The 22,651-nt window shown below is 41.8% G+C and overlaps 1 protein-coding gene across 3 annotated transcripts in view; it reads left to right on the top strand.

Annotated features, from left to right (window-relative positions):
* Nucleotides 1-22,651, top strand: part of Unc79 (unc-79 homolog, NALCN channel complex subunit) — a 233,189-nt gene that overhangs the window by 54,633 nt on the left and 155,905 nt on the right. For all 3 annotated transcript variants that reach the window (XM_028781705.1, XM_028781702.1, XM_028781703.1), the window contains exons 4-7: nt 1,717-1,887; nt 11,061-11,153; nt 20,551-20,606; nt 21,283-21,412. In XM_028781705.1, coding sequence (XP_028637538.1) covers nt 1,717-1,887; nt 11,061-11,153; nt 20,551-20,606; nt 21,283-21,412 — 450 coding nt within the window. The remainder of the gene's footprint in view (nt 1-1,716; nt 1,888-11,060; nt 11,154-20,550; nt 20,607-21,282; nt 21,413-22,651) is intronic.

Below are 22,651 nucleotides of genomic sequence, written 5' to 3' on the forward strand. Positions count from 1 at the left end.
TTTGCTTTCATGCCTATGCCTGCCTTGTGACCTTATCTTGATATTTATTTATTGTGTTCTTGTTCTGCATAAAAAAAAAGCTTAGGAGGTAGGATAAAACTCCCTAGTTCGTTCTAGTGACTGGTCTAGAAAATCCAGACGGCACCGTTTTGCTCAGGGCTGTCAGTAAAAACCGGGTCGTAAGGTAACTTGGAATGTGCAATTCTTCAGTGAGAGTCACTGAGCAGTGGTTCTGCTGGCTGATGCTGTGAGCAAGCTTCTTGTGAGGCTTCTTCAGTGAGCTGAGCAGAGAATGACTGATTGTTCCATGCTCAGAGGCTCTGTCCCCACTGTGGCCTATAGGAATGAGCAGGAGCAGTTCAACTACGGGCGAATTGTGATTCGGGTAGTCACTTCTCTTGCCAGATCTCAGTGTCCTTGGGTGGAAAATAACCCAGGTGGACCTCCAGGCCCTTTCAGTGCTAATAATCTGTAATTAGACTTCTTAGCCTCAGCCTAAAAAGGCTCAGTGAATAGATCTGAGGTGTCTCTTATACATGGCTTTAATGTAATTCACACTGAAATACCTGTGCATTTTCCACCCATTGGTCTGAGCTCAAAGGCGCTGGACCCTGGCTCTCCAGGTTGCACACTGACCACATTGTCAGCTGACATGCTGGTTGACATGACACATTAACTCTCATGACTATCAAAAATAATTTTAGGAATGCACATGGTTCTGGGAGACAAATCTAGGCCAAAGCAGAGCAGAGTCTAAGACTTTGATATGTTAATGAATAAAAAAGTGATCTGTCTTCATGTCAAGCCTTGGCTGATGGCCTATACTTTGGGAGGTTCAGAAATATCACAGTGTGCATTGACTGTAATGGATTTATTCATCATGCATTCTAAAGCTAAATAGTTGTGGTTTGTTTTGAAGGTCCTCTATTTTTCACTTCTCGCGCAGGTAACAATGCTAGTGATATTAATGGCAATAAGTAGTAGCTAATGTTTTTTGGAGTACATGCTATGCTATGCTGATCTCTTTGTGTTTATCTCATCTAAACCTTCTACGAAGCCAGGTAGGTATTGCTATTACCTGCATTTTAAAGCCTCGAGAGAGATTATTTCCAGGGAGGCTGACTTTCTGGAGAGTTAACAACTAAAGACACAGGGTTGCGCCATACTACCAGCTCCCAGCTTCCTTTCTCTGAAGCACACAGAATCTGGAGGTTACAAATGACCTCACTGCCCAAGACTTCAAGTATCAGACCGGTGTGGCTTGGTCAGTAGAGCAGAAATAGCCAAGTTTTATTTCTAATACTGCCTTGGATTTTTCTGAACATCCTAGTGGGGCACATCATTGTGTTTCAGTTATCTTTATGAAATGCAAGGGTGCTTTTAAAAAAGATGGAGGGATGTCACAGTTGTACTTTTCACTTGGAAAGTGCTTTGAGACTCATGGCATCAATGGGGTCATCTGAATATCGAGGCTTCTGATGACTGATACACTATTGAGAAACTCACAGAACAGATTTATTTCTTAATATAGTCACCAGCTAATTGCCATATACATTGCGCATTTACTTAGCAGTGCGTTTCAGAACCCTCAGTAGGAAGGGAACAGTAGCTCCTTTTATAATTCAAAACCAGCTTATTAAACCTTAAAACACAAGATTAGCATATTTTGTTAACGGCATAATCTTCAGTGGCTGACGATGTACTTTTGTTTTGTAGATCTGGGACAGTCAATATTTTATACGACCACGTGTCTGCTCCCCTTTCTCAATGACGATGTTCTGAGCACTTTACCGTACACGATGATCTCGACGCTAGCCACCTTCCCTCCATTTCTTCACAAGGATATTATTGAATATCTTAGCACATCTTTTCTACCAATGGCTATATGTAAGTTCAATCTCACCTAATCCTGAATGATCTTTGTATATCATACAGATAGACATTGTGTTTACCGGTACAGGCACTTTATTTTCAAGGTTATAACGGAGTCACTTGAAATGTATGCACGCTTTTTAAAAATTCCATCGGTTCAGAATTTACATCATGTCGGAAGTTGATGGTGTGGAATATTGTACCTTAGAATCATTGTATTCCCTTAGTTTGTCCTTAGGAATAGGAAGAAAGAATGTGTCAAAGCATTCTGTGTTTCCCACATATAAATTACAGCGCCTTCTTCCACATTAGAAAGAAGGTGGGCGGAGTGTTGCCTGGTGTGAAAACCATGCTCTTCTGCATGCGAAGACAGTTGGATGGAGTGGGAAAAGCAGGAGAGAGTGCGGATATATGGACTCTGGTCCCAGCCCTGTCCTAGACTGCTATAGAGTGTTGAACAGCTCGGTTCACGAGGCTAAAATTTAATTCAGTGCTGATGACTGGATCAGCTTTCCTTCTCAGTATTTTGATGACAAAATGAGTAAAAAATTATGGCACACTTTGAAAAAAGCCAAAGCCCATGACTTCTGTGAAAGACACGGTCACAAGTCTGGGACCAGTCTTGTATGTATGTATGTATGTATGTATGTATGTATGTATATTTTTGGAGACAGGGTCTCTTCACTCCAGGTTGGCCTGGAACTCAATTGGCTATGTAGTCCATGGTGGCTTTGAATTCTTGACTCCCTGTCTTGGACTCCCGAGTGCTGGGATTGTGGGTATGGGCCACTGGATCTGACTTTTAGAGATAAAATTCTGCAGGCTTTGCAGACCACAAAGTGAAGAGAAGTCTGAGTTGTAGCTTCTATCATCACGGCCTCTAAAGCATTCTTTTGAGGTGGACTGTGGATTATCCTATGTTTCAGGGAAAAATCTGAAAAAATATTATGACTTTAGAATTCAACAAATCTTAGCAAATCTCAGCTTGGCCACTGGCTAGCTGTGTGAACTTAGGCAGGTGACTTAATCTTTGATTTTTGTCTGTAAAATGATAATGATAGCTGCCTCGTGAATAATCATAGCTGCCTCAGGCATAGTAATTGTAGCTGCACCTTAAGGTGATGAAGGTTTAGCCTGGGACACTGGTAGGTGACACCCCAGGGCCTGACACTCAGTGGGTCTTACATCTTCTCACCCCTTTTTTATTTTAAAGATAGGTACATAGAGTTTTCCTGTCTACCTTGGTTGGTCCAATACTATGTCACTCATGTCTATCCTCCTGCCTCAACCTCCTCAATACTGGGACTGCATGCATGCACTACCGTGCCTGCATTCCTTATCTTGATTTTTTTTGAAGATAAAAATAGCTCTATTGGTCATGTCCAGTACAATGCTAGTACTTATGCCCTTATTAAAGTTGTGTCAACAACTGGCCAACACGTGTACCTACATTGACTAATCTTTTTTTTTAAATGTGCATTGTTGTTTTGACTGCATGTATGTCCATATGAAGGTGTTGAATTATCAGGAACGAGAGCTTCAGAGAGCTGTGAGCTGCCCTGTGCGTGCTGGGATTTGAACCCAGATTCCCTGGAGAAGCAGCAAGTGCTCTTAGCCACTGAATCACCTCTTTAGTCCCCTTTGGCTTATCTTGTAGCCAAATTTAATCTAGGTAGAGATCTGTAATTTTCATGTATTTTTTTTTTTTAGCAAGGAATCTGACCCCTATCCTAATCATCCATAACAATGGGGAAAAATGAACAGAACAGACTGACCATGTCATTCTGGGTTACAGAATATTTCATTTCTTTGCCTGTGTGATCTCACACACCAGTGCTTGCTTGTGGATATAGTCTTAGAATTTTGTGATCTTATTTTTAAATAAGCAAGGTCGACTGTTAAGCAAATGAACAGGAATCTTTTTAAAAAAGAATAGAAAGTGAGGCCATATCTTCTCAATAGTGACCTAGTTCACTGTGCCCCTAGATCTTAGATTAATAATTAGTAATTTTAGATTAATTAGTAATTTTGGGAGAGGCATTAATGAAGTGAGTGTCTGACATTGTGCTGAAGATTGATCAGGTGTTGTTGGCTCTTTTTTTTTTTTTTTCCGGAGCTGGCGACTAATTGCTCCTTAATTAGAGGTCCTCAGCAAAAACCTTGTCACAAACCCCTTGCTTTACACAAAATGTCTGAAGCAACTGAGCATTAAAGCTGAGTGATTCGAATCTAAAAAAGTTGTGAGTGTCAGTGTTTATTAGCGGAATAACTTGATATCCATTAGAAGGTGTGATCAAGTCACTGCACGTCTTGTCTCTGGGAATTAATGACTTTTCAACTTTAAAGGGGGGGGTGGTTTCAGAAGACAAATTGGCTCTCCCTGGTTCTTTGTGGCTTAATAATTCTAGACTGGATAACATCAATGTTATTATACATAACTGGTACATGCCTTTATCTAACCACTGGTGGACCTGGCTCGGCTCCTGGCTCCTGTGTGTGTTTTGTCGCTCTGGTCTTAGTCTGTTGGTTCAGCCTTGACTGCTAAGCACTTCTGGTAGTTCAATAGTAGTTTATCTCTGTCATCTTTAAATCTTTGAAATATAGTGACAGTCTCCACACCTGCGGATAGATTACTGAGGCTTTTTTTTTAAAACATAGACACACAGACAGAAGGGTTGTGCTTTCAGATTCCTATTAAAATAATCTGAGATGAGGATATACCTCGTAGTATTTTATCCACACTGTTTTTGGTAGTTGTTACAATATCTAGAGCTTCAAACAGAAACAGGACAGAGGCTTTTAACTTGGAGAATATTTTTACTTCAGTACAAACGTGTTAGAATCAAAGGTGCTGCATTTTCTGAATGCTTGGTACTCTATGCCAGAAGGACTTGCCAGAAGTGAAGCGGGAAGTGAAGGTGCAGGTTTAAATGTTAGCACTTGGAAGGCTCAAGTAGGAGGGTAGCTACAAGTTCAAGGCCACCAGTTCAAGGCCGGTGAAACCTTGTTGCAAACAAGAAAAGACAACAGGAAAGGAAACTGACAGGAAGATGTTAAAAAGTATCTCTTTGGTATGACATTCCTATAGTGAATGGCAAGCGGGAATAATTTTGTCAGTTTTTAAATGATTGTCATTAATGATTATATAACATAATTATATAATTCATGATTATATAATTAATGATCATATCATTGTCTGTATTACTTCGACGATGCAGTTTTGACTTTGAAGTGGATCCAATTCTTCAAACCAAGCATTGGCCGCATAGCATGTAGGCTGTTCACGCCATCTTTGCTTCCCCACTAATCGCCTGTGCTTTTGTTTTTAAATAACTCCTTTTGCGGTTTCATAGTACAGCAATTTATTATAAGAATTATCCTTGACATGGTTTTAACTCCTTTCATAAATAAAATATAGCTCTCTTTATTCCATATGTGTGGGCTCTACTTTGTTTATGATAAGATGTTAAAAGAGTTACTAAGAATTGCAAAAAAATCATTTGCACATCACCATGGAAACCTCTCCTTTTCCAATAAAGAACGTATGATTTGTGGACCAAATTGCAATGTGGATGTCTGGAGGATGATACTTTGGTATCATGAGTGTAGGCTGCTTATTTTGAAGAAAGAAATAATGCTGAAGAATTTCCGCACCCTGGACTGTGCTATCAAACGCAGCTTCTTTCCTAACTTACATTTTCTCAGCCACTGACCCTTAGGAAAATAAAAAGACTCATTTATACCTTGAGTTGACTTCAAAATAATATATGACTTCATTGAATAGCTGATTCCAGGCTCTGGGCCAAGGGTCATTTATCGTTTGGTTTTGGCTACCATATGGGACACGTGGGTATAGTGTTATGGTCTTTCTTTGATCCTGGCTATCCTGGAACTCACTCTGTAGACCAGGCTGGCCTCAAACTTAGACATCTGCCTGCCTCTGCTGCTGAAAGCTGGCATTAATGATGTGTGCTACCACTGCCCGGCTTAGTTTTATGGTCTTATGAAGACTTATCTTGCACAGACAAAAGACAGTAGAAGACAAGCTATGGATGCCACATGAGTCGTCACCATAATGTCTATTCCTGTTCCACTTACTAGCTAATGAGGTAGGTGCAGCTATAAGAGTTTTATGGTAGAACTGTGAGAACTGTCTGGGATCAGGATTCGTTGGGGGCAGAATTATAGTCCTTTGGCTGTTGACAGCCCTCTTTCCCTAATTTAACATTTTCTTAGCTATAAAATTGTCACTAATGATAACTCCCCCTGTCTGCATCCCATCTTTGTTGTGTGACCACGAGAAAAAAGCCATATGAGACTTGAATTTGAATATTCTGTGATACTGTGTAAATATGTCATGGATCAAAGGCACAGGCAAATCATAGATGTAGTGATTAGGTCCCATTGCAGCAGACACTGACACTAGTCGCTGAGGTTGTCCCTGTTCTTCAGAGGCTTCACTCTCCTATACACTGAGGTCGTCCAGGGAGAGGCTGGGCCTTCCATGGCTTATGTGACAGCCCACATAAAACCACGGCAGGTTTTGCTCTCATGGTACTTGCACAGTTAGGCATCTTGCTTCCGTGGTTCCTCACTAACCCAATTGGCAAGTATTTTAATGAGTCACAGGACTCTGGTCCTCCCTTTGAGTGTAGCTGATGCCTTCTGAAGTTATGACTCTCTCTGAACAGAGACTGTCCTTCACGGATGACAGTCATCTCTGCTCGCACAGCCTAAGGCCTCTGAGAGGAGAGTCTGCTCCGCCATCCAGATAGTGCTATCTGGCCAATGTAGGAAGTGACTGTCACATGTCCTCGGAGTTTCTTCATCCTAGGTGACTCCCTTGTCTTTATTGTTTAGAAGACTATAAGGGCCAATGGGTTTATTTCAATGTATCCTATCTCATCATTGCCCAGTCTAACAGTGGTTACTCGGATCAGTCTAATAGCTTCAGACCTGGTCTCTCTATCTCCCTGGCTAGCCTTCCTACCACCTGTTCTTTACCTCAAACCCAGAGCCACCTTCTAAGCATGTAGATTAAATTATGTTGTTTCCCTCCTCCAAACCATCCAGCTTCCCATCACTCCTTCAGTTCAGTGGCCTTATTTAGCTCACAAGACCCCGAGTGTGCTGGCTGTGGCCAGCCTCTCTGCTTTTGTCATTGTATTGCCACAAGACCCCTCCGTATATCTGCACCAGCTTTTCTGTGATTTTACAAAGGCATCACCAGGCTTTGGTGCTTACTGTATATAATTTCCCTCATCTGGGAGCCCTCCTAAATGCCCTCCTGATGTGTTTCCTTTAGGTCTCAGTTCAAGTAGCACATCTTTCAAAGAAAGGTATGTGTGTGTGTGGGGTGTGTGTGTGTGTGAGGTCAAAGGATAACAGTTGGGTTGCACCTCAGTTTTCTGTGCCTTGTTGAGGCAGGACCTCCTTTGTTGCTTCCACTATCGTGATGTGTTCCCCAGGCCAGGTGGCCCAAGGTTTTCCATGGGTTCTCCAATCTCTGCCTGCTCTCTGGCTGTAGAAATTTCTGTGTCTTCAAATGCAAGCCACTAACTATATCTAGCTTCTTCTGTGGGTTCTGGGTGGAGTTTGGATGGTCAGGCCCGTGCAGCCAGAGCTTTTACTCCCGGGCCACGCTCCTGGACACGCTTAAGAAACCTATCTTCTGAGACATTCCCTTCTAATCTAATGCAGAACATTCCATTATCTTGTCTCTGTTTCCTTGCCCAGATTCCCGCTTCTCACTGGCGGATGTTTATCCTCTTCTGAGGAACAGCACTGGCCACAGAACTTTCTCTGATAATGGAAATGCATCATAAAATTCTATGCTCCCTCGTACTGTAGCCGCTAGCATAGAGGGTTGCTGGGTGTGTACGATGTGTCTAGTGAGGCTGAAGAATGTAATTCTAAATTTTGTTTAATCTTAAATAATATACATAGCCACTTACAAGGGCCCAGAATGATGTCTAGTGCATTTCTATGAGAAGTAGTGTTGATTGACTGAGTGACCGACTGGAACGTTAGCTGTGATTGTCCTTGTCTTGGACTGTCATTGTCCCCGTGATAATGCTGGTGTTTTCCTGCAGCTAGTTCACCTCTCACTTATAAAATGGCTTTCGTTATCTGCTTACTTCTAAAGGCAAGATTCGTGTGAGAGCCACACATAAGCACGTTATCAAACAGAGGCACTTGTTAAGGGATTGGTACTGTTCACGGGAGGAAGGCATGATGGGAATTTTTGTTCTGGTGCTACTGGGGAAGAGCAGAAAGGCCTGGAAACTTTAAAAATTATATTTCCTGAGGACAGTCATCTTTTCCCTTTAATTTTATGTGGTTTTGGTTTTTTGGTTTTGTGCTCTCATGAGACTGAGCTGCATATCCGTTTACATCATGCCTTTTTAACAAGATTCAGTAAATGATGTGTGCTTGTGCATGTTTATTAAATTAGAGCCATGGTGATTTTATTCGGTCTTGTAGAAGGCTTTGAAATTGCAAGATGCCGTCTGTTTATGTAAGTATTGGAGCCAATTTCCTGGGGCTTGTGTCCTAGGGGAGCTCTTGGCTTTATGGATGGCCATACTTGAGGGACAGCATAGATTTGCAGAGGTAACAGGGACATCCAAAGGTCGCTAAGCCATCTGGGCAGTTCTCCAAACAGACTTCACTTAAATCATCCGAGACAGTTGGGCATCTCTCCCATTTTTAAAGGCCTCCAGGCACAGCGGCTCTCAACCTCTTTGAACAGTTTTCATTGTTGAAAAATGCTTATTATTAAAAAGTTTGAGTTGAATTTAAATAAAGGTGAAAACACTTGTCACCAAAAGACTATACATGTGGTGAGAGAGAGAAAGAGGAGGGGAGAAGGGGGAGAGGAGAGGAGGAGACCAGATCAGATGAGAGGGATGAGGGGAGAAGAAGGGAGAGGAGACACACATACATACATGCACGCATGCATAATACATACATGTATACATACATGTATACATACATATATGCATACACACATACATACATGTATACATACACGCATGCATGCATACATGTATACATACATACAGACATTCTTTTGTTTTTTATGTTGGAGTAAGCATTCCTTTCTTTCCTTCTTCAACAAAGGGCTCAGAGCCTATACGTGCTCACCCTTAAGAGCCCTGGGTACTGGCCTGGGCATCCCCTTGTTTACCTTTCTCCCTTCTTACAGAACTCCTCAAAGGCAGATCTAAGGCCAGCCTGCTGAGACGCACCCCATGTGCTTATCAATTGAACCGAGTTTCTCATTCCTCACACGGGCTGAGCTAGGGTCTCCAGAAGTGGACCTTATGGAGCTGAATACAAGAAAAGCTAAAGATGGAAAGTGTTTGATTCGAAGTTCTTTCTTCAGTTTATCCTGCTTGATTAGTCATCCTCACTTATCTTGTATTGATCATTTTCTAACTATCAGCACTTGTTTACAGTGTGGAGTCAAACAGATCTATGTACCTGAATACCACCTGCCCTGAGAGTTAGACACAGGCAGTCGTAGTGATTACTAAAAGCAGACTCAGGCTAGCAGAGCTCAGTTTGCGTCTCTCAAACCTGTTGCAAAGACCACTGGCCTTTATGGCATCAGTTGTTCTTGATGTAGAAACAAAATAGAATCCCATTAAACTTTCATCGTCTTGCCTATTGCCCGGCAACCCTTCATTAGTGGTTTGATGTTTCTGTTTATTGGGTGCCTTATTGCGTTGCCTTGGTCCTTATGGATGTAAATGAGATGTACTCCCCACACACTGCACATCAATATAAAATAAAATAAAGCAGAGTTTGAGATTATCTGCCTTTTGCTGGCTGGCTGCATCAGTGGCCTTTACTGTATAGGAAACAGTGTTGACTGTTGAGACTTCACCTATCTGTTTCTTTGTGCTCGACAACTTGATATACAAGTGTATCTATAAGGGGTTTCTCCTGCTTGTTTAGTTATCTTTGTGAAAAAAGGAATTCATTTTACCTTTTAATCTTAATAAAAGTCTTCCTTTTTGTAGGGGGTCCTCTCTCAATTACTGCCGGGATAAAAATATCCTTTGGTGAAACCGTGTTATGCTAAAATAACTTTCATCAGAGCTAATTTTGAGTACTTATGGAGCTACAGAGTCTATTCCATTAAAAGGAAACTATTTTAATGTAGAATTTGGTGCCATCATGAACAGACCACTTAAAGATGTGTTAAAACCAGTGTGCAAGTGGTTACTGTGATTCTACAACAATTAGGTGAAATTTGAAGACTATTTGCTTTGCAATTGGACATTGGTCGGTGTAAGCTAAACGTTATTCACAGTTATCCACAGATTCAAAAAAGCGTTTTGTTTTAAACAACTCAGCTCGATGTGAAGGAAAGCCGAAATTGATTTCTCATGATAATGAAGACACTGGTGGGGCTCCAGGCGAAGGTTTGAATACAGCTGTGTAGTAACATATGAAAATCATCTAAAAACCCAGCATGATCATTTTCACACTATGTTATTTAAATTTTCCATGTATGATTGAGTATGATGTTGCACATTCTATGGAGCTTGTTTGCCTAGCTCTCTAAGTGTTAATATGCTCTTGTGGGGCTCCCACTTTCTTATGAGGTTAACCAGTAACATGTTTATGTGCCGTTTAAATTTGAGAATAGAGGTCACTCCTAAGCACAACTCTGACAAAGTCATTATATTCTGGTTTTATACCCTCTCCATGCATCTATGCATTAGATGGGTTTTTTTGTTTGTTTGTTTTTTGTTTTGCAGTGGCGTGCAATGGTAGCATTTGCATGCAAGAAGTTTTGTGGTTTTATCTCAATTAATTTCTGTTGGCTTCGGGACTGGGGGGTATGGCTTAGTCTGTAGTGTTTTCTTAACAAGTACAAGACCCTGGAGTTGATCACCAGTATTACATAAACTGTGTGTAGTTTGTGCATGCCTGTATCCCCAGCTCTGACTGGTAGAAGCAGGAGGATCAGGAATTCAAGGTCGTCCTGACTTTGTAGAAAGTCTCAGATACAAGAGACACCATCTTTAAAAAGAAAGAAAGAAAGAAGATGTCAATAGTTCCTCAGTTCAGTTGGAGCTTTCTCAGGAAGCTCTTTCAAGGATCTTTGTAAAGGAACAAGTATGTACTCATATCTAGAAATTGATTTGCATCTAATCAGAGAATTTTGGTTTCAGTGGGTTCCTCCAGGAGAGAAAGCGTTCCGGCCCATGTTAACCTCTCTGCATCCTCCATGCTAATGATTGCAATGCAGTACACCTCTAACCCAGGTAAGTGACCAGCTTCCAAACTATCACAAGGCAACATTCAACAAACAACACAGACCCTTTCACGTGAGAGCTTCTCAAGGTTTAAAACAAACTTCTGAGTTAAAGTGAGTCTGTTGCTGGTAGCGATGATTTGGTTTGATAGGGAACATTTTAGAATGTTTGAGGATGAAGTTTCAGATGACTGGAAAATAATGGCTATATGGAAGAAGTTAAATACAAAAATAGAGATAACACTGAGGCTGGTGTGTTGGTTTATGCCTATATGCTTAGCACTTGGGAAGTTGAGACAGGAAGATTGTCATTAGTTGCAGACCAGCCTGGGCTATAGAGTGAGATCTTGTCTTACACACATACACATACACATACACATATACACACATACACATACACACATACTTCATGTATATTACATGTGTCGATTCATATGCATATATACATGTGTATTGCATATATTTACTGTACTTTAACAACTAGTGATAACTAAACCAATGATTTGGCTAAATTTGCTTGCTAATGCCACAGAAATATTTCTAAGCATAAATCTTTACCAAGTTTCAGGTTTTTCATGGGATAAATTGATGAAAAGATGCATAATTTAAGAGGAGAAACATTTTAATATTCTTTTAATTGTAGGAGAGAAAACAATGGTTTCCTGTGGCCTTACCCTTTTAGTGTTATCCTAAAAATTGCATTCAATTTGAGTAGCAGAGGAATAATTACTGACTTTTGCTTTTGTGTCTCAGATTACCTGTGGTATTGAATGGGCTTGCCCATGGTGTTGGTGTTTGTCAGGGTAACTGTAAATTAATTTGGAGGAACTGACCTCCAAGGCAGCTAACTCACTGTTGAAGTGTTGTGTAAGCTATGAACTCTGGTTTTATTTTCATTGAATGTTTAGAAGATGACAATATTTTATGACATTGTTTTTAGTCTATTTAAGTAGCATAATAATTGAGGTTTTTATTTTAAAACTTTAAAAATAATATTTTTTATTGACTCGATGAGAATTTTCATACAACGTATTTTGTTCATATTCAGTAATACAGCTCGGTCCTAGTGTCACCCTGTGTATAGTTTTGGTTATTATCTTGTTAGTTTGAGATGGAGTTTTTATTGCTATCTTGCCCAGGCTGACCTTCTGGGTTAAGTCAATTTTCTGTCTTCAGCCTCCCAAGTCGCTGGAATCAAGGCAGACCCCAGCTTCTACTCTCTGTTTTAGCCCTCTTGAGCGACCATAAAAAGGCTTAAAAACAAAGTTCTGGAAGCCAGGAAGTCAAAGATCAAGATCCTAGCAGACTCATAGTCTGGTGAAGGCTTAAATCCCTTGGGCATGGGGGGTGGCGTGGGGGGAGCGGGGCGGGGCATGTCTGTGCTGTCTCCTCTCATGAAGGAAGGAGGAAAGGGTTCTCCGGAGCTGCTGTTATACAGACACTGTCTCATTTGTTGGGGTGCAGTCCTCATGACCCCAATGCCTCCTAAAGACCCCGCCTCCTAACGTTATCGTGTTGGGGGTTAGGATCTAACATGGATGCTTGGGAACACGGATATTTGATTTACCAGTATTCAACCCCATCTCCCTAATCTCACATCCTTCCACACCTGAAACACACTACATCTTGACAATCCTGCAAGTGTTAATTCATCCCATTATCAGCTCAAAAACCCGAGGTCCAACGGTTCATGTAAATACCATCCAGATTCATAACTGTCGGATTGGAGGCACGATTCTTCCCAGAATGCCCTGCTCTTCAGTATGTCACATGCTTCCAAAACACAACCGTGAGGGCTGGGACTGCAGCTCCATGGCAGAGCACTTGCTTCGCATAGGGGCAGCTGAGGGTTAAGTCCTTAAATAGAAGCAGACAGACATGTAAACAATAAAGTACACAGGCGGGCCAACCAGAGTAGATAGCCCCGCCCCAAAGGCAGAAGGGAGGAGTTCGAAACTCAGCATCAAACCTTAGCCTTGTACTTCTTCTTCGACTTGATGCCGTTCCTTCTAGACCCATTGTGGAGGTAGTCCTGTCTTCTCGGTTGTTGCTGGATAAGGGTTTGGCTCCAAGGCTTTTGTAGTGACCCTGTTACTAGAGCACTAGGCAGCCATTGATCCGCTGGGGAGTTACCTTAGTAGAAGCTTCCTGTGGTGGCTGCCCTCAGATCTACCTCCACTTCACCCCCACAGTCTGGGGTCTGGTGCCCGCCATGGCTTTTCAGGGTATCCTTTCAACTTTAAGTGGGCGTATCCATGCACCCATAGCTTTGTTGAGCAAGTTATTCTGGGGCCCAAAAAGCTGCCACCTGACAGATAAAGAATAAGGCAGAATAAGCCAGGAACGAGGTATAGGCTGGAATGTAAGGTCCTCCACTTGCTTGTGGGTCCCTTGAAGCCACGTGTCCTTTCCCCTTGTCCTCTAGCCTGTGATGAGAGGAGGCCTGTGATGATTTCTAAGTTGTCTTTGGGGGTTTTGGACCACAGCGCATGGCTTCTCTGGTGAGGGCTGATTGATGTGTTTTTTTAGCTCCCTGGTCATACTTCCAGTGGTCCCTCCTGAGGGGTTGCAAACTTTCACCTAGTTTCTTCTTTAATGAACAATTCTGGTCGAGATCATTTCTTTCCTCTGGGAAATTTTACTATAAACACTCAGAAAACAGTAGCAAAAACAAAAATAAAAACACAAACCAGGTCACTGAGGACCTGCAGAAGGACTTCCTCAGCCAGTTTCATCTCTCACAAAGTCTCTCCAGCATCGGAAGAACACCAAGACATCAACGCAATTTGACCACGTTCTCTGTCACTTTATGACAAGGGTGGCCTTTTCTCCAGTTTGCCCTCACATGTTCCCGTTTCTGCCTGTCACCTCAGAATCACCTCTACTGTTCAGTTGTGCATGTGTGTTTTTAAACCAACATCCAGTCTAGCATGCTTGCACAAACGTGAAGCTTTGTCTGCTCTTCTCTTCCTAAACTTCTCAAAGTTGTCTTTAATAGTCATTCAGAGTAAGGCGACTTTTCCAGGAGGTACCTGACAACACTTGCAGTCTCTACAATTACCCAATGCTAAAGTGGCTTCCACAGTTTTAGGTGTTTGTTCCAGTAGCACCCCACATCTTCGCCCTAGTTCCCTGCTACAGTGTGTTTGGGGTTATATTAGTCCTTTGTTTCTTGCTGTGGCAAAATAACCAACAAGGATCTCAAGGAAGGTGTGTGTGTGTGTGTGTGTGGGGAGTTGTCTTCGCTTGTAGTTTAAGGCATACACACAGGGAAGCCTTGATGACAGGACAACAAAGCATGTTGCATCCAGTCAGGAAGTGGCGAGAGGTGGATGCTAGAGTTTCTATTGTGATCCCTGAAATGGCTCCTCCCACATTTTCCCTCCCTCGGTTGAGCCGTTCTGGTAGCATCCCTAGAGACACACAGCAGTTTGTCTCCTATGTAATTGTAAATCATATTCATGTGTTATCCAGATTAGCTCTGCCTGGGATACTTTAACAGATACGGTGATGTGAGTGGCTTATATGATTACACGCTCATTTCTCACGGTTTCAGGGTGTAAGAAATTTAGCTCAGGGTTGTTGATAGATTTGAGCGTCTGGTAGGGGCCCATTTCCTGGTTCATAAACAGATTTATTTGTTCTGTCCTTGTATAGAAGAAAAGATCAAGGGAATTCTTTGGGGTCTTTAAAGAAAGGGGCACTAAAGGGCTAGAGAGATGGCTTAGAAGTTAAGAGTGCATTCTGTTCTTCCAGAGGATCCAAGTTCAATTCCTAGCACCCATATTGGGCAGCTCGAAATTGTCTGTAACTTCAGCTCCAGGGTATCCAGCACCCTCTTCTGGCCTCTGTAAGGACATGTGCACCCTCTCCATGTGCATAATTTAATAATGATAATACTATCACTGCTAATAAAAGAATTAAAAAAAACAAGGTCACTAAACCCACTCAAGGGGTCTCTGCCTTTACAACCTAAGCACATCCTAAAGCTCCACCTTCTAATGTTGTCATCCTGGGGAGTAGAAGTCAATATGTGGATTTTGAGAGATATATTCTGTCTAGAACATCCTCAAGGATAACATCTCTGGAATTACTGTGTGAATTTAATTAAAATGTTTATTTTATGGCAAGCCATAATCGCCTATCTTTCACTGTTTACGTTGAAAAAAAATCATCAAAATATAACTCACATTTATTGTATTATATGTTCTGAAAGGACTCTTCATTTAGACACTAGTGAGTTAAAGTGTCATCAGGAAGAGTGGCTTTGGTAGAGTAGAGTGGACATTTTGAGGTTAGTCAAATGTGGACCTGGATCCGGGACTTCATTCCAAGGAAGAAGCAATGTCTGAATGGTAGGAAGAAAGTAAGAGTTTGTTTATTGGCCAAATAATGAAGAGGGGAGATCGTATTCACAAACCAGTTTCTTCACCACAGGTGAGTGAGGTTCCATATACCTGACAATGGTGTCACAAAACGAAGAATAGTCTTGTCTTCTCTGGTATGAGGCAGACCCTTCCAGAACATTCTTTGACACTGCTTTTTTTTTTCCTCATGGTTTGATGGGGACTGGTAGATGTCTTTAGTTTTGGTGGGAGAAAAGAGAGACTAGGCAAGTCCAGGGTAAGTTAAGTAACCCTGCACAAGTTTCTTCATTGATCAACATATCCATATATAGACTCTTACCTGAAGACTCAGGCAGAGGAGGGATGACACAGCATGAAGACAAAAACCACACCTCTTCACCTCTCCCAGCTACTCAGTAGACATTGGCAGGCCCAGAAAAAGAGTTAGGGTTTTGGTCAAATTGGCCTTCGAGACTTGGATCAATAATTCAGGTGACTGTTACTATGACCCACACAAAGACGTATCATTCTTACGGGGGAAAACATGCAAGAAGCAGGCCTTCTTCGCTGCATAGCCTCTAAGTGAGTGATGTTTCAGTGCACCACAGGCTCTGGAAGGTACCAGGTTTGCTCTGATTTGACCTCAGTATCACCATTGAAGAGATTTGTGGAGACTGTGGTTTCGCTCTAACAAGCCATCTAATACCTGAACTGACTCTGGGGGCTTCTGAGAGCAGAATTTCCTGAGCTCACTTGCAAAAGGCTCATCCTTGCCTCCCTGAACGAGTTTTTAGCCTCATGGCTGATTTTTCTCACCATGAAATAGGACAATTCTTCTTGCTATGCACTAACATGTGGGTAAGATCAACACGTTAAAAACATTCGTGCACATGCTTACTTGGCCTTAGTGTTCTGACTGGAACATTGTTAAGTGCTGGGTAAATAACACAAACTGCTACAATGTAGCATTTTCTTCCTGGACTTGAATTGATGCAAAACTACTGTGATCATACAAAATCACCCCTGTTACTTTCAAATCTGCTCCCAGGATAATATTTATAGCCAACAAACTATCCTGTGTTGGGGATTACATTTCGGACTCAAAACTAGTCTTGTGATATGAGAAATAGGTACAAAGTGAGGGACTAGCCACTGGGGTCACTTTGGGATCAAATGCATGCAGGTATGTTCAAACTCCTAATGGGACAAGATGACTGGGTTGCCTCTACAAAGCTCACATTTGAAAACTGTTGCATCAGTTCTGGAAAAAAAACAAAACAAAACAACCAATTAATCAACCAACCAACGAACCAACCAACCAACCAACCAACCAACCAAAAACCCACTCAAACCCCCAAATTCCACAAAAACTGGTTTCGTAATGCTTTAAGTAAGTTTTTTTTTTAATTTTTAAAAATTTTTTAATTTATCATTCTACTCTTTAAATTTTGGTGGAATTGAGGCCAGGGTAGTGAAGCAACAAGTAACCATTTGGTTTTGTAGCCAATTGTGTATTACAGATTAGATATCAGGGGCTGGAGAGATGGTTCAGTGGTTAAGAGCACACATTGCTCTTCCAGAGGACCCAAGTTTAGTGTTGGGCTCTTAGCACCCACATCAAGGAGTTCACAGTTGCCTATCACCATAGCTCCTAAGGGGATCTTATGCCTCTGATCTCCACTGGCACTCACACACGTGTGCACATACCCACCCCACACATATGTGTGAGTAATTCAAAACAAAATAAATCTTAAAGATGAAAAGATCTTAACTGGCTTAAGCAGGTCACTGAGTAACCCCTGTGTACAGGGCTTTCTGTTAGGTATTATGGAGATCACACTGAAGTGTAAGGGATCGTGCTTCTTTGGGGTCTGTATTTCTTTGGAAAGATGACGTGTATTCTCATAAATCATTACCAACATGGGGTAGCCAGGTGTGGTGGCATCAGCAACCCCAACATTAGGAAAGCAGAGGATCACTGTACTTTTGAGGCCAGGTCAGCCAGGGCCCACAGAGTGAGACATCTTTCACAAAACAGATACTAAACGGAGAGCAAGCTGTGCAAAGCACCAGTTAAATACTACAGACCGTTAACTTATCAGAGGAGGAGGACTCTGGGAATTCAAATAATCAAGAACAGCTTCATGCTTCTTGAGCAAAGAAAATACGGATCAAGTTCTGCTCGATAGACTGAGTGGGGCATTTTGGAGAGGAAGCAGTTTGAACAGAGGCACGCTCTAAGTCTGATCACAGGGCAGGCAGCGGAATACTCTGAACGGGGCCCATGTAACCTACGCTGGAGAAGATCAGATGTTGTGTAAGACCAAGTGTCCTGGGACACTTGCCCACTCAGTGTTGGCATAAGGACAGAGACTTCTCAGTGAAACCACAAGAGGAGAGATTTAAAAAGTAGAGATTTTAAAAGTAGAAAGCAGCACCAAATGCTTCCGAAGAGTCAGAGGAAATTCAGATGAAACGTGTCCGTAGCATTTATATGACACAGAGGCCTGCAGTGCATAAACTTCAGTGTTGGGAAGAGGCTTATGGAAAGAACCAAACACTAGTCTGTCTAGAATGAATGTTGTTCTTTTGCAAGTGAACACAGGTAAATCAGAGAAGCATGCTGTTGTTTAGCTCTAACTGGTCCCCTGTAGAAGACTCTATTGTGAAGATGTCACATGCTTTGGTCACGGGAAATAGAGAGATCAAGTTGGTCCCGGTATGACGTTTGCTCCATGGTTAGCTTTCATAGTACTAGAGGGTGCTATATGGTAGATTGCTAGGGTTTTAAAAAAACAACAGTTTTACTCAGCTATGAATCTTGTGAACTACCATAATGGGCAAGATAGGCCCTTGGGTGCAGTAGTGGCACAAACATTATGGCGGTAACCAACTGCTTTCAGCTTGGATTTAAGACCTGAGCCACAGGAGGAAATGCATGCTGGAACTGTAAATCTGGGTAAAAATAAATGGCTGGAGAGTTCCCAGGCCCCAGGCATGACCCTACTACTGTTATTTTGCTAAATGGACATGATGTCATGCTGCACTCTAAATTCATATTTTTATGCCTATTAATCAGAACAGCTCTTAGACATCAGAGAAAAAATTTAATGTAGTGCTGGAGAGGTGGCTCAGTAGTTAAGACACTTGCTGTTCTTTTTTTTTTTAAATTGGATGTTTTATTTACATTTCATATGTTGTCCCCTTACCCCATCCCCCACCCACCCAGGAACCCCCTATCCCCTCACCCCTCCTCCTGCTTCTCTGCAGATGTACTCCTACCTACCCCCCCACTCCCACCTCCCCACACTCAAATTCCCACCCCCTGGGGTGTCCAGCCTTCATGAGGCCAAGGATCTCTTCTCCCACTTATGCCCATCAGGGCCCTCCGCTCTTACGTATACAGCTGAAGCCATGGGTCCCTCCCTAAGTGCTCCCAGGCTGGTTGTTTAGACCCTGGGAGCTGTGGTTGGTTGGTATTGTTGCTCTCCTCATGGGGCCGCAAACCCTTTCAGCTCCTTCAGTCCTCACTCTAACTCCTCCATTGAGAACCCATGATCAGTTCAATGGCTAGTTGTGAGCATCTGCCTCTGAATATGTCAGACTCTTGAAGGCCTCTGAGGAGACATCCATATCAGGCTCTTATCAGCATGCACTTCCTGACTTCCACATCAGCATCTACCTTTGGTGACTGCACATGGGATGGATACTCAGGTGGAAAGGTCTTCAGACAGCCCCTCCTTCAGTTTCTGTCCCTCACATTGTCTCCATATTTGCTCCCTTGAGTATTTTGTTGCTCCTTCTAAGAAGGACCGAATCACCCCCACTTGATCTTCCTTCTTCATGAGCTTCATGTGGCCTGTGAGTTGTGTCCTTACAGAGGATCCAGGCTTGGTTTTCTCGGCACCAAGATGGTGGCTCACAATTGCCTCCAGTTCCAGAGGCTCTGGCATCCTTTTCTGGCTTCTGTGGGTACCTCACACATGCTCAGTGTACATGCATACATACATGCATAAATATATACATACATGCATACACATACGTACATATATATGTACACACATATACATGTACATAAAAGATACACAAATCTTTTTTTAAAGGTCAAGCCATTAAGCATTCAGGCTTGAGGGGCAAGAGGCTCACAAGGCCCCACCCATAACTGAGTAGAAATTGAGCATTGTTGACTTCTGTGGTGAGAGAGTCAGTTTTCTTTAACCCTGAGAGGTTGACCATGTTTTACTGAATGGCTCCACACCTTCAAGTATATGGACAATAAAAATTGGACTTGAGGGACAATTACAAAAAAAGGGGAAAAAAAACCTATAAAGTTGGGAGGGGGTAGAAAGTCAGGAGTGGGTCTGAGAGGAGTTAGGGGATAAATAAGGGGAGAATATGATCAAAATACATTGTACGAAATTCTCAAAGAATTAATAAAACTGTTTCACTTAAAACAAATGAAAAACCAAAAAACCAAATTCCCTATCACCAGGACTCAGTTCCAGCCAGCAACATCTACTGAGAGCTGCTGGGATGGATCTTTTTTCTTTATGATGAGAGGATAGGGTTATTGATCAAGTGGTAGAATTTCTGTGTCACTCAGTAGTTTTCAGTCTTGTGAGGACAGGAAAATCAGCACCAGCTTCCTAACCACATACGGCCTGGTGTTTGCGAGGTCACGTGTGTGACTCGCTCAGCGCAACATCTGACAAAAGAATGGGTTCACTCAAAATGACGAGCTTGTATACGACGTCATCGGTGAGGCTTTCCCTTCTCACGTAGTTCTTAGCTGCACTGGTCCAAATTTACGTTGGGTAAGTATAATTGCTGGAGATGTCTAGTATTTCCTTTGCTAGTGCAATTTGCAAAGTACTTCTTCCCGAATGGCTTTGGGATAAAGCTTGGTAAAGCTAAGGGCTGGTATGACTTCTAAAAGTGTGATAAATACTTTCCAATTTAATGATAAAAATGAAAATGGATGCTGAAGTAATTCATCATATCTCCAAGGATGATTTTTCTGGTATTTACATTTCATTATAAATTATATTTTCTTCCTTACAGTGTATCATTGTCAATTATTGGAATGCCTCATGAAGTATAAACAAGAAGTCTGGAAAGTAAGTTTTGGGTCAAGATGGACCCGTATTTACTAACTGGATTTCTATAAATTTTAACAATTACATATTACAACTGTTGCTTTAATCAGATTTATACTTGTCTTATAATTTTGATGTGATTAACCTCTACTTTATTTTTACTGGTAAAATTATCACTTAGAACAGAAATCAAACTTCAAGAGAAGAACTTCTTGACAGAATAATTGAATGTATCTTATTCATGGAATTAGGCAAATATGATATTACACGACAGTATGATTTTAATGTAAAATTGCTTAAGAATTGTCTCTCTTTTTTTTCAAATAGCAGACATGAATTGTTAAGAAATGTTATTAGAAAAACATATTTTTTAAAAACTCAGTGTTTGGTATGTGGGCATACACTGTTGCAAAAACAATCTTTCTTTAATTTGAGTCTCATTAGAGAATTAATGGACAATACACTTTTGAACCCTCCTTGGGGGCATCATTTGTAGGACATATAAACAAACACATGAATAAATGAAGAAAATGATAGGCTTACATAATTTAATCTGCAAAGTGCACCTGGATGATAGGGTCCAGGGAAATGACCTGCCTTCTCTACTAGAATTTCTACTGCGTTGGTTATATTGGGTGAGTGATTGTTATTTTTATTTGAGGTTGCTGAGTCAACCTGTGTCCCCTTCCTCCTGCAGGATCTGTTGTATGTGATTGCCTATGGGCCTTCACAGGTAAAGCCTCCAGCGGTACAGATGCTTTTCCACTATTGGCCCAACCTGAAGCCTCCCGGAGCAATAAGCGAGTACAGGGGCTTACAATACACAGGTAAGGAGAGCAGAGCTGCGTGGTGGCCCGTGTTCATCTCCCTCATGCCACCCGTGCCTCATCTGATGTTAGAGAGACCATATTAGATGGTTGACATTGTCCTTTCGGACACTGGGTTTCAAAAGAAGCCAATTAGCCAGATGCAGTAGTCCAGGCTATTAGGGGAGGCTGAGGTGGGAAGGTCACTTGCGCTCAGGAATTTGGGGAGCCATCCCAGGCAACATAGAAAGATCCCATCTCTTAAGATGATCAAGTGTGGTGCCGCAAGCATATGGTAATCTCAGCACTTGAGAGGTGGAGGCAGGAGGATCAGAAGTGAAAAGTCAGTCTTGACTACAAATCAGGTTTGAAGTCATCATGAACTGTAAGAGAACCTGTTTCAAAACAAAACAAAACACAACCCAAAGAAAAGTAAGCAACAAAACAACCAAACAATCAAACAACCACCACCACCGCTACCACCAAAAAACCCTTAATTATACCAATTAAAATATTTATGACTTCATAGCAGACTGCCTACGCCTCTATGCCAGTTACTATCCAAAAGGCTATGTCTTACCTACTGCTAAGATTACTACAAAACCAGAAACGGTGGGAGCAAGGCTGACTACTTACTGTCACTTAGCGGAAGCCCCAGCTGCCTAATTCTGTCCTTGTGAGAGGCCTGGCTGTGTTTTCAGTGTCACCAGAAGAATCTCATCATGACAATGAAACAGTGACATTAAATGCCATGAGACAGTTGGGCATGGTGGCCTACTTTTATGACCTCAGCATCCTGCAGGCTGACATTAAAGTATCTAGAGTTCAAGGCCAGCCAGGGCCACAGAGTGGATTATAAGACAGCCTGAGCTATGTGAAAACCTTTAAAAAAAGAAAATAAAATAGCGACAGATATTTACCAAGAAACTTTCAAAAAAAAAAAAAAGACAGACAGAAAGACTGACTGGTACAAAGTTCTAGGTTGTTGCTTATAAATCACAAAGTATAAGAAAATCCCAGTGGTTAATGGATTTTCCAATGTCCATTCGCTCCTCCTCCTCCTCCTCCTCCTCCTCCTCTTCCTCCTCCTCCTCCTCCTCCTCCTCAATGATGTTATGCATGTGTGGCACCGTGGAAGGCAGATTCCAAGCGGTATAGTCTAAAGTGATTTACGCAGGAAAGGTGAACAGAGAATTCGTTGAAGGTGGAAGTCTTTTGTTTATTATTATTGTTGTTGTTGTTTTGTATTATTGATCTAGT

The sequence above is a fragment of the Grammomys surdaster genome, unplaced genomic scaffold, assembly GCF_004785775.1.
Source record: "Grammomys surdaster isolate TR1022 unplaced genomic scaffold, NIH_TR_1.0 516, whole genome shotgun sequence".
NCBI lineage: Eukaryota > Metazoa > Chordata > Mammalia > Rodentia > Muridae > Grammomys > Grammomys surdaster.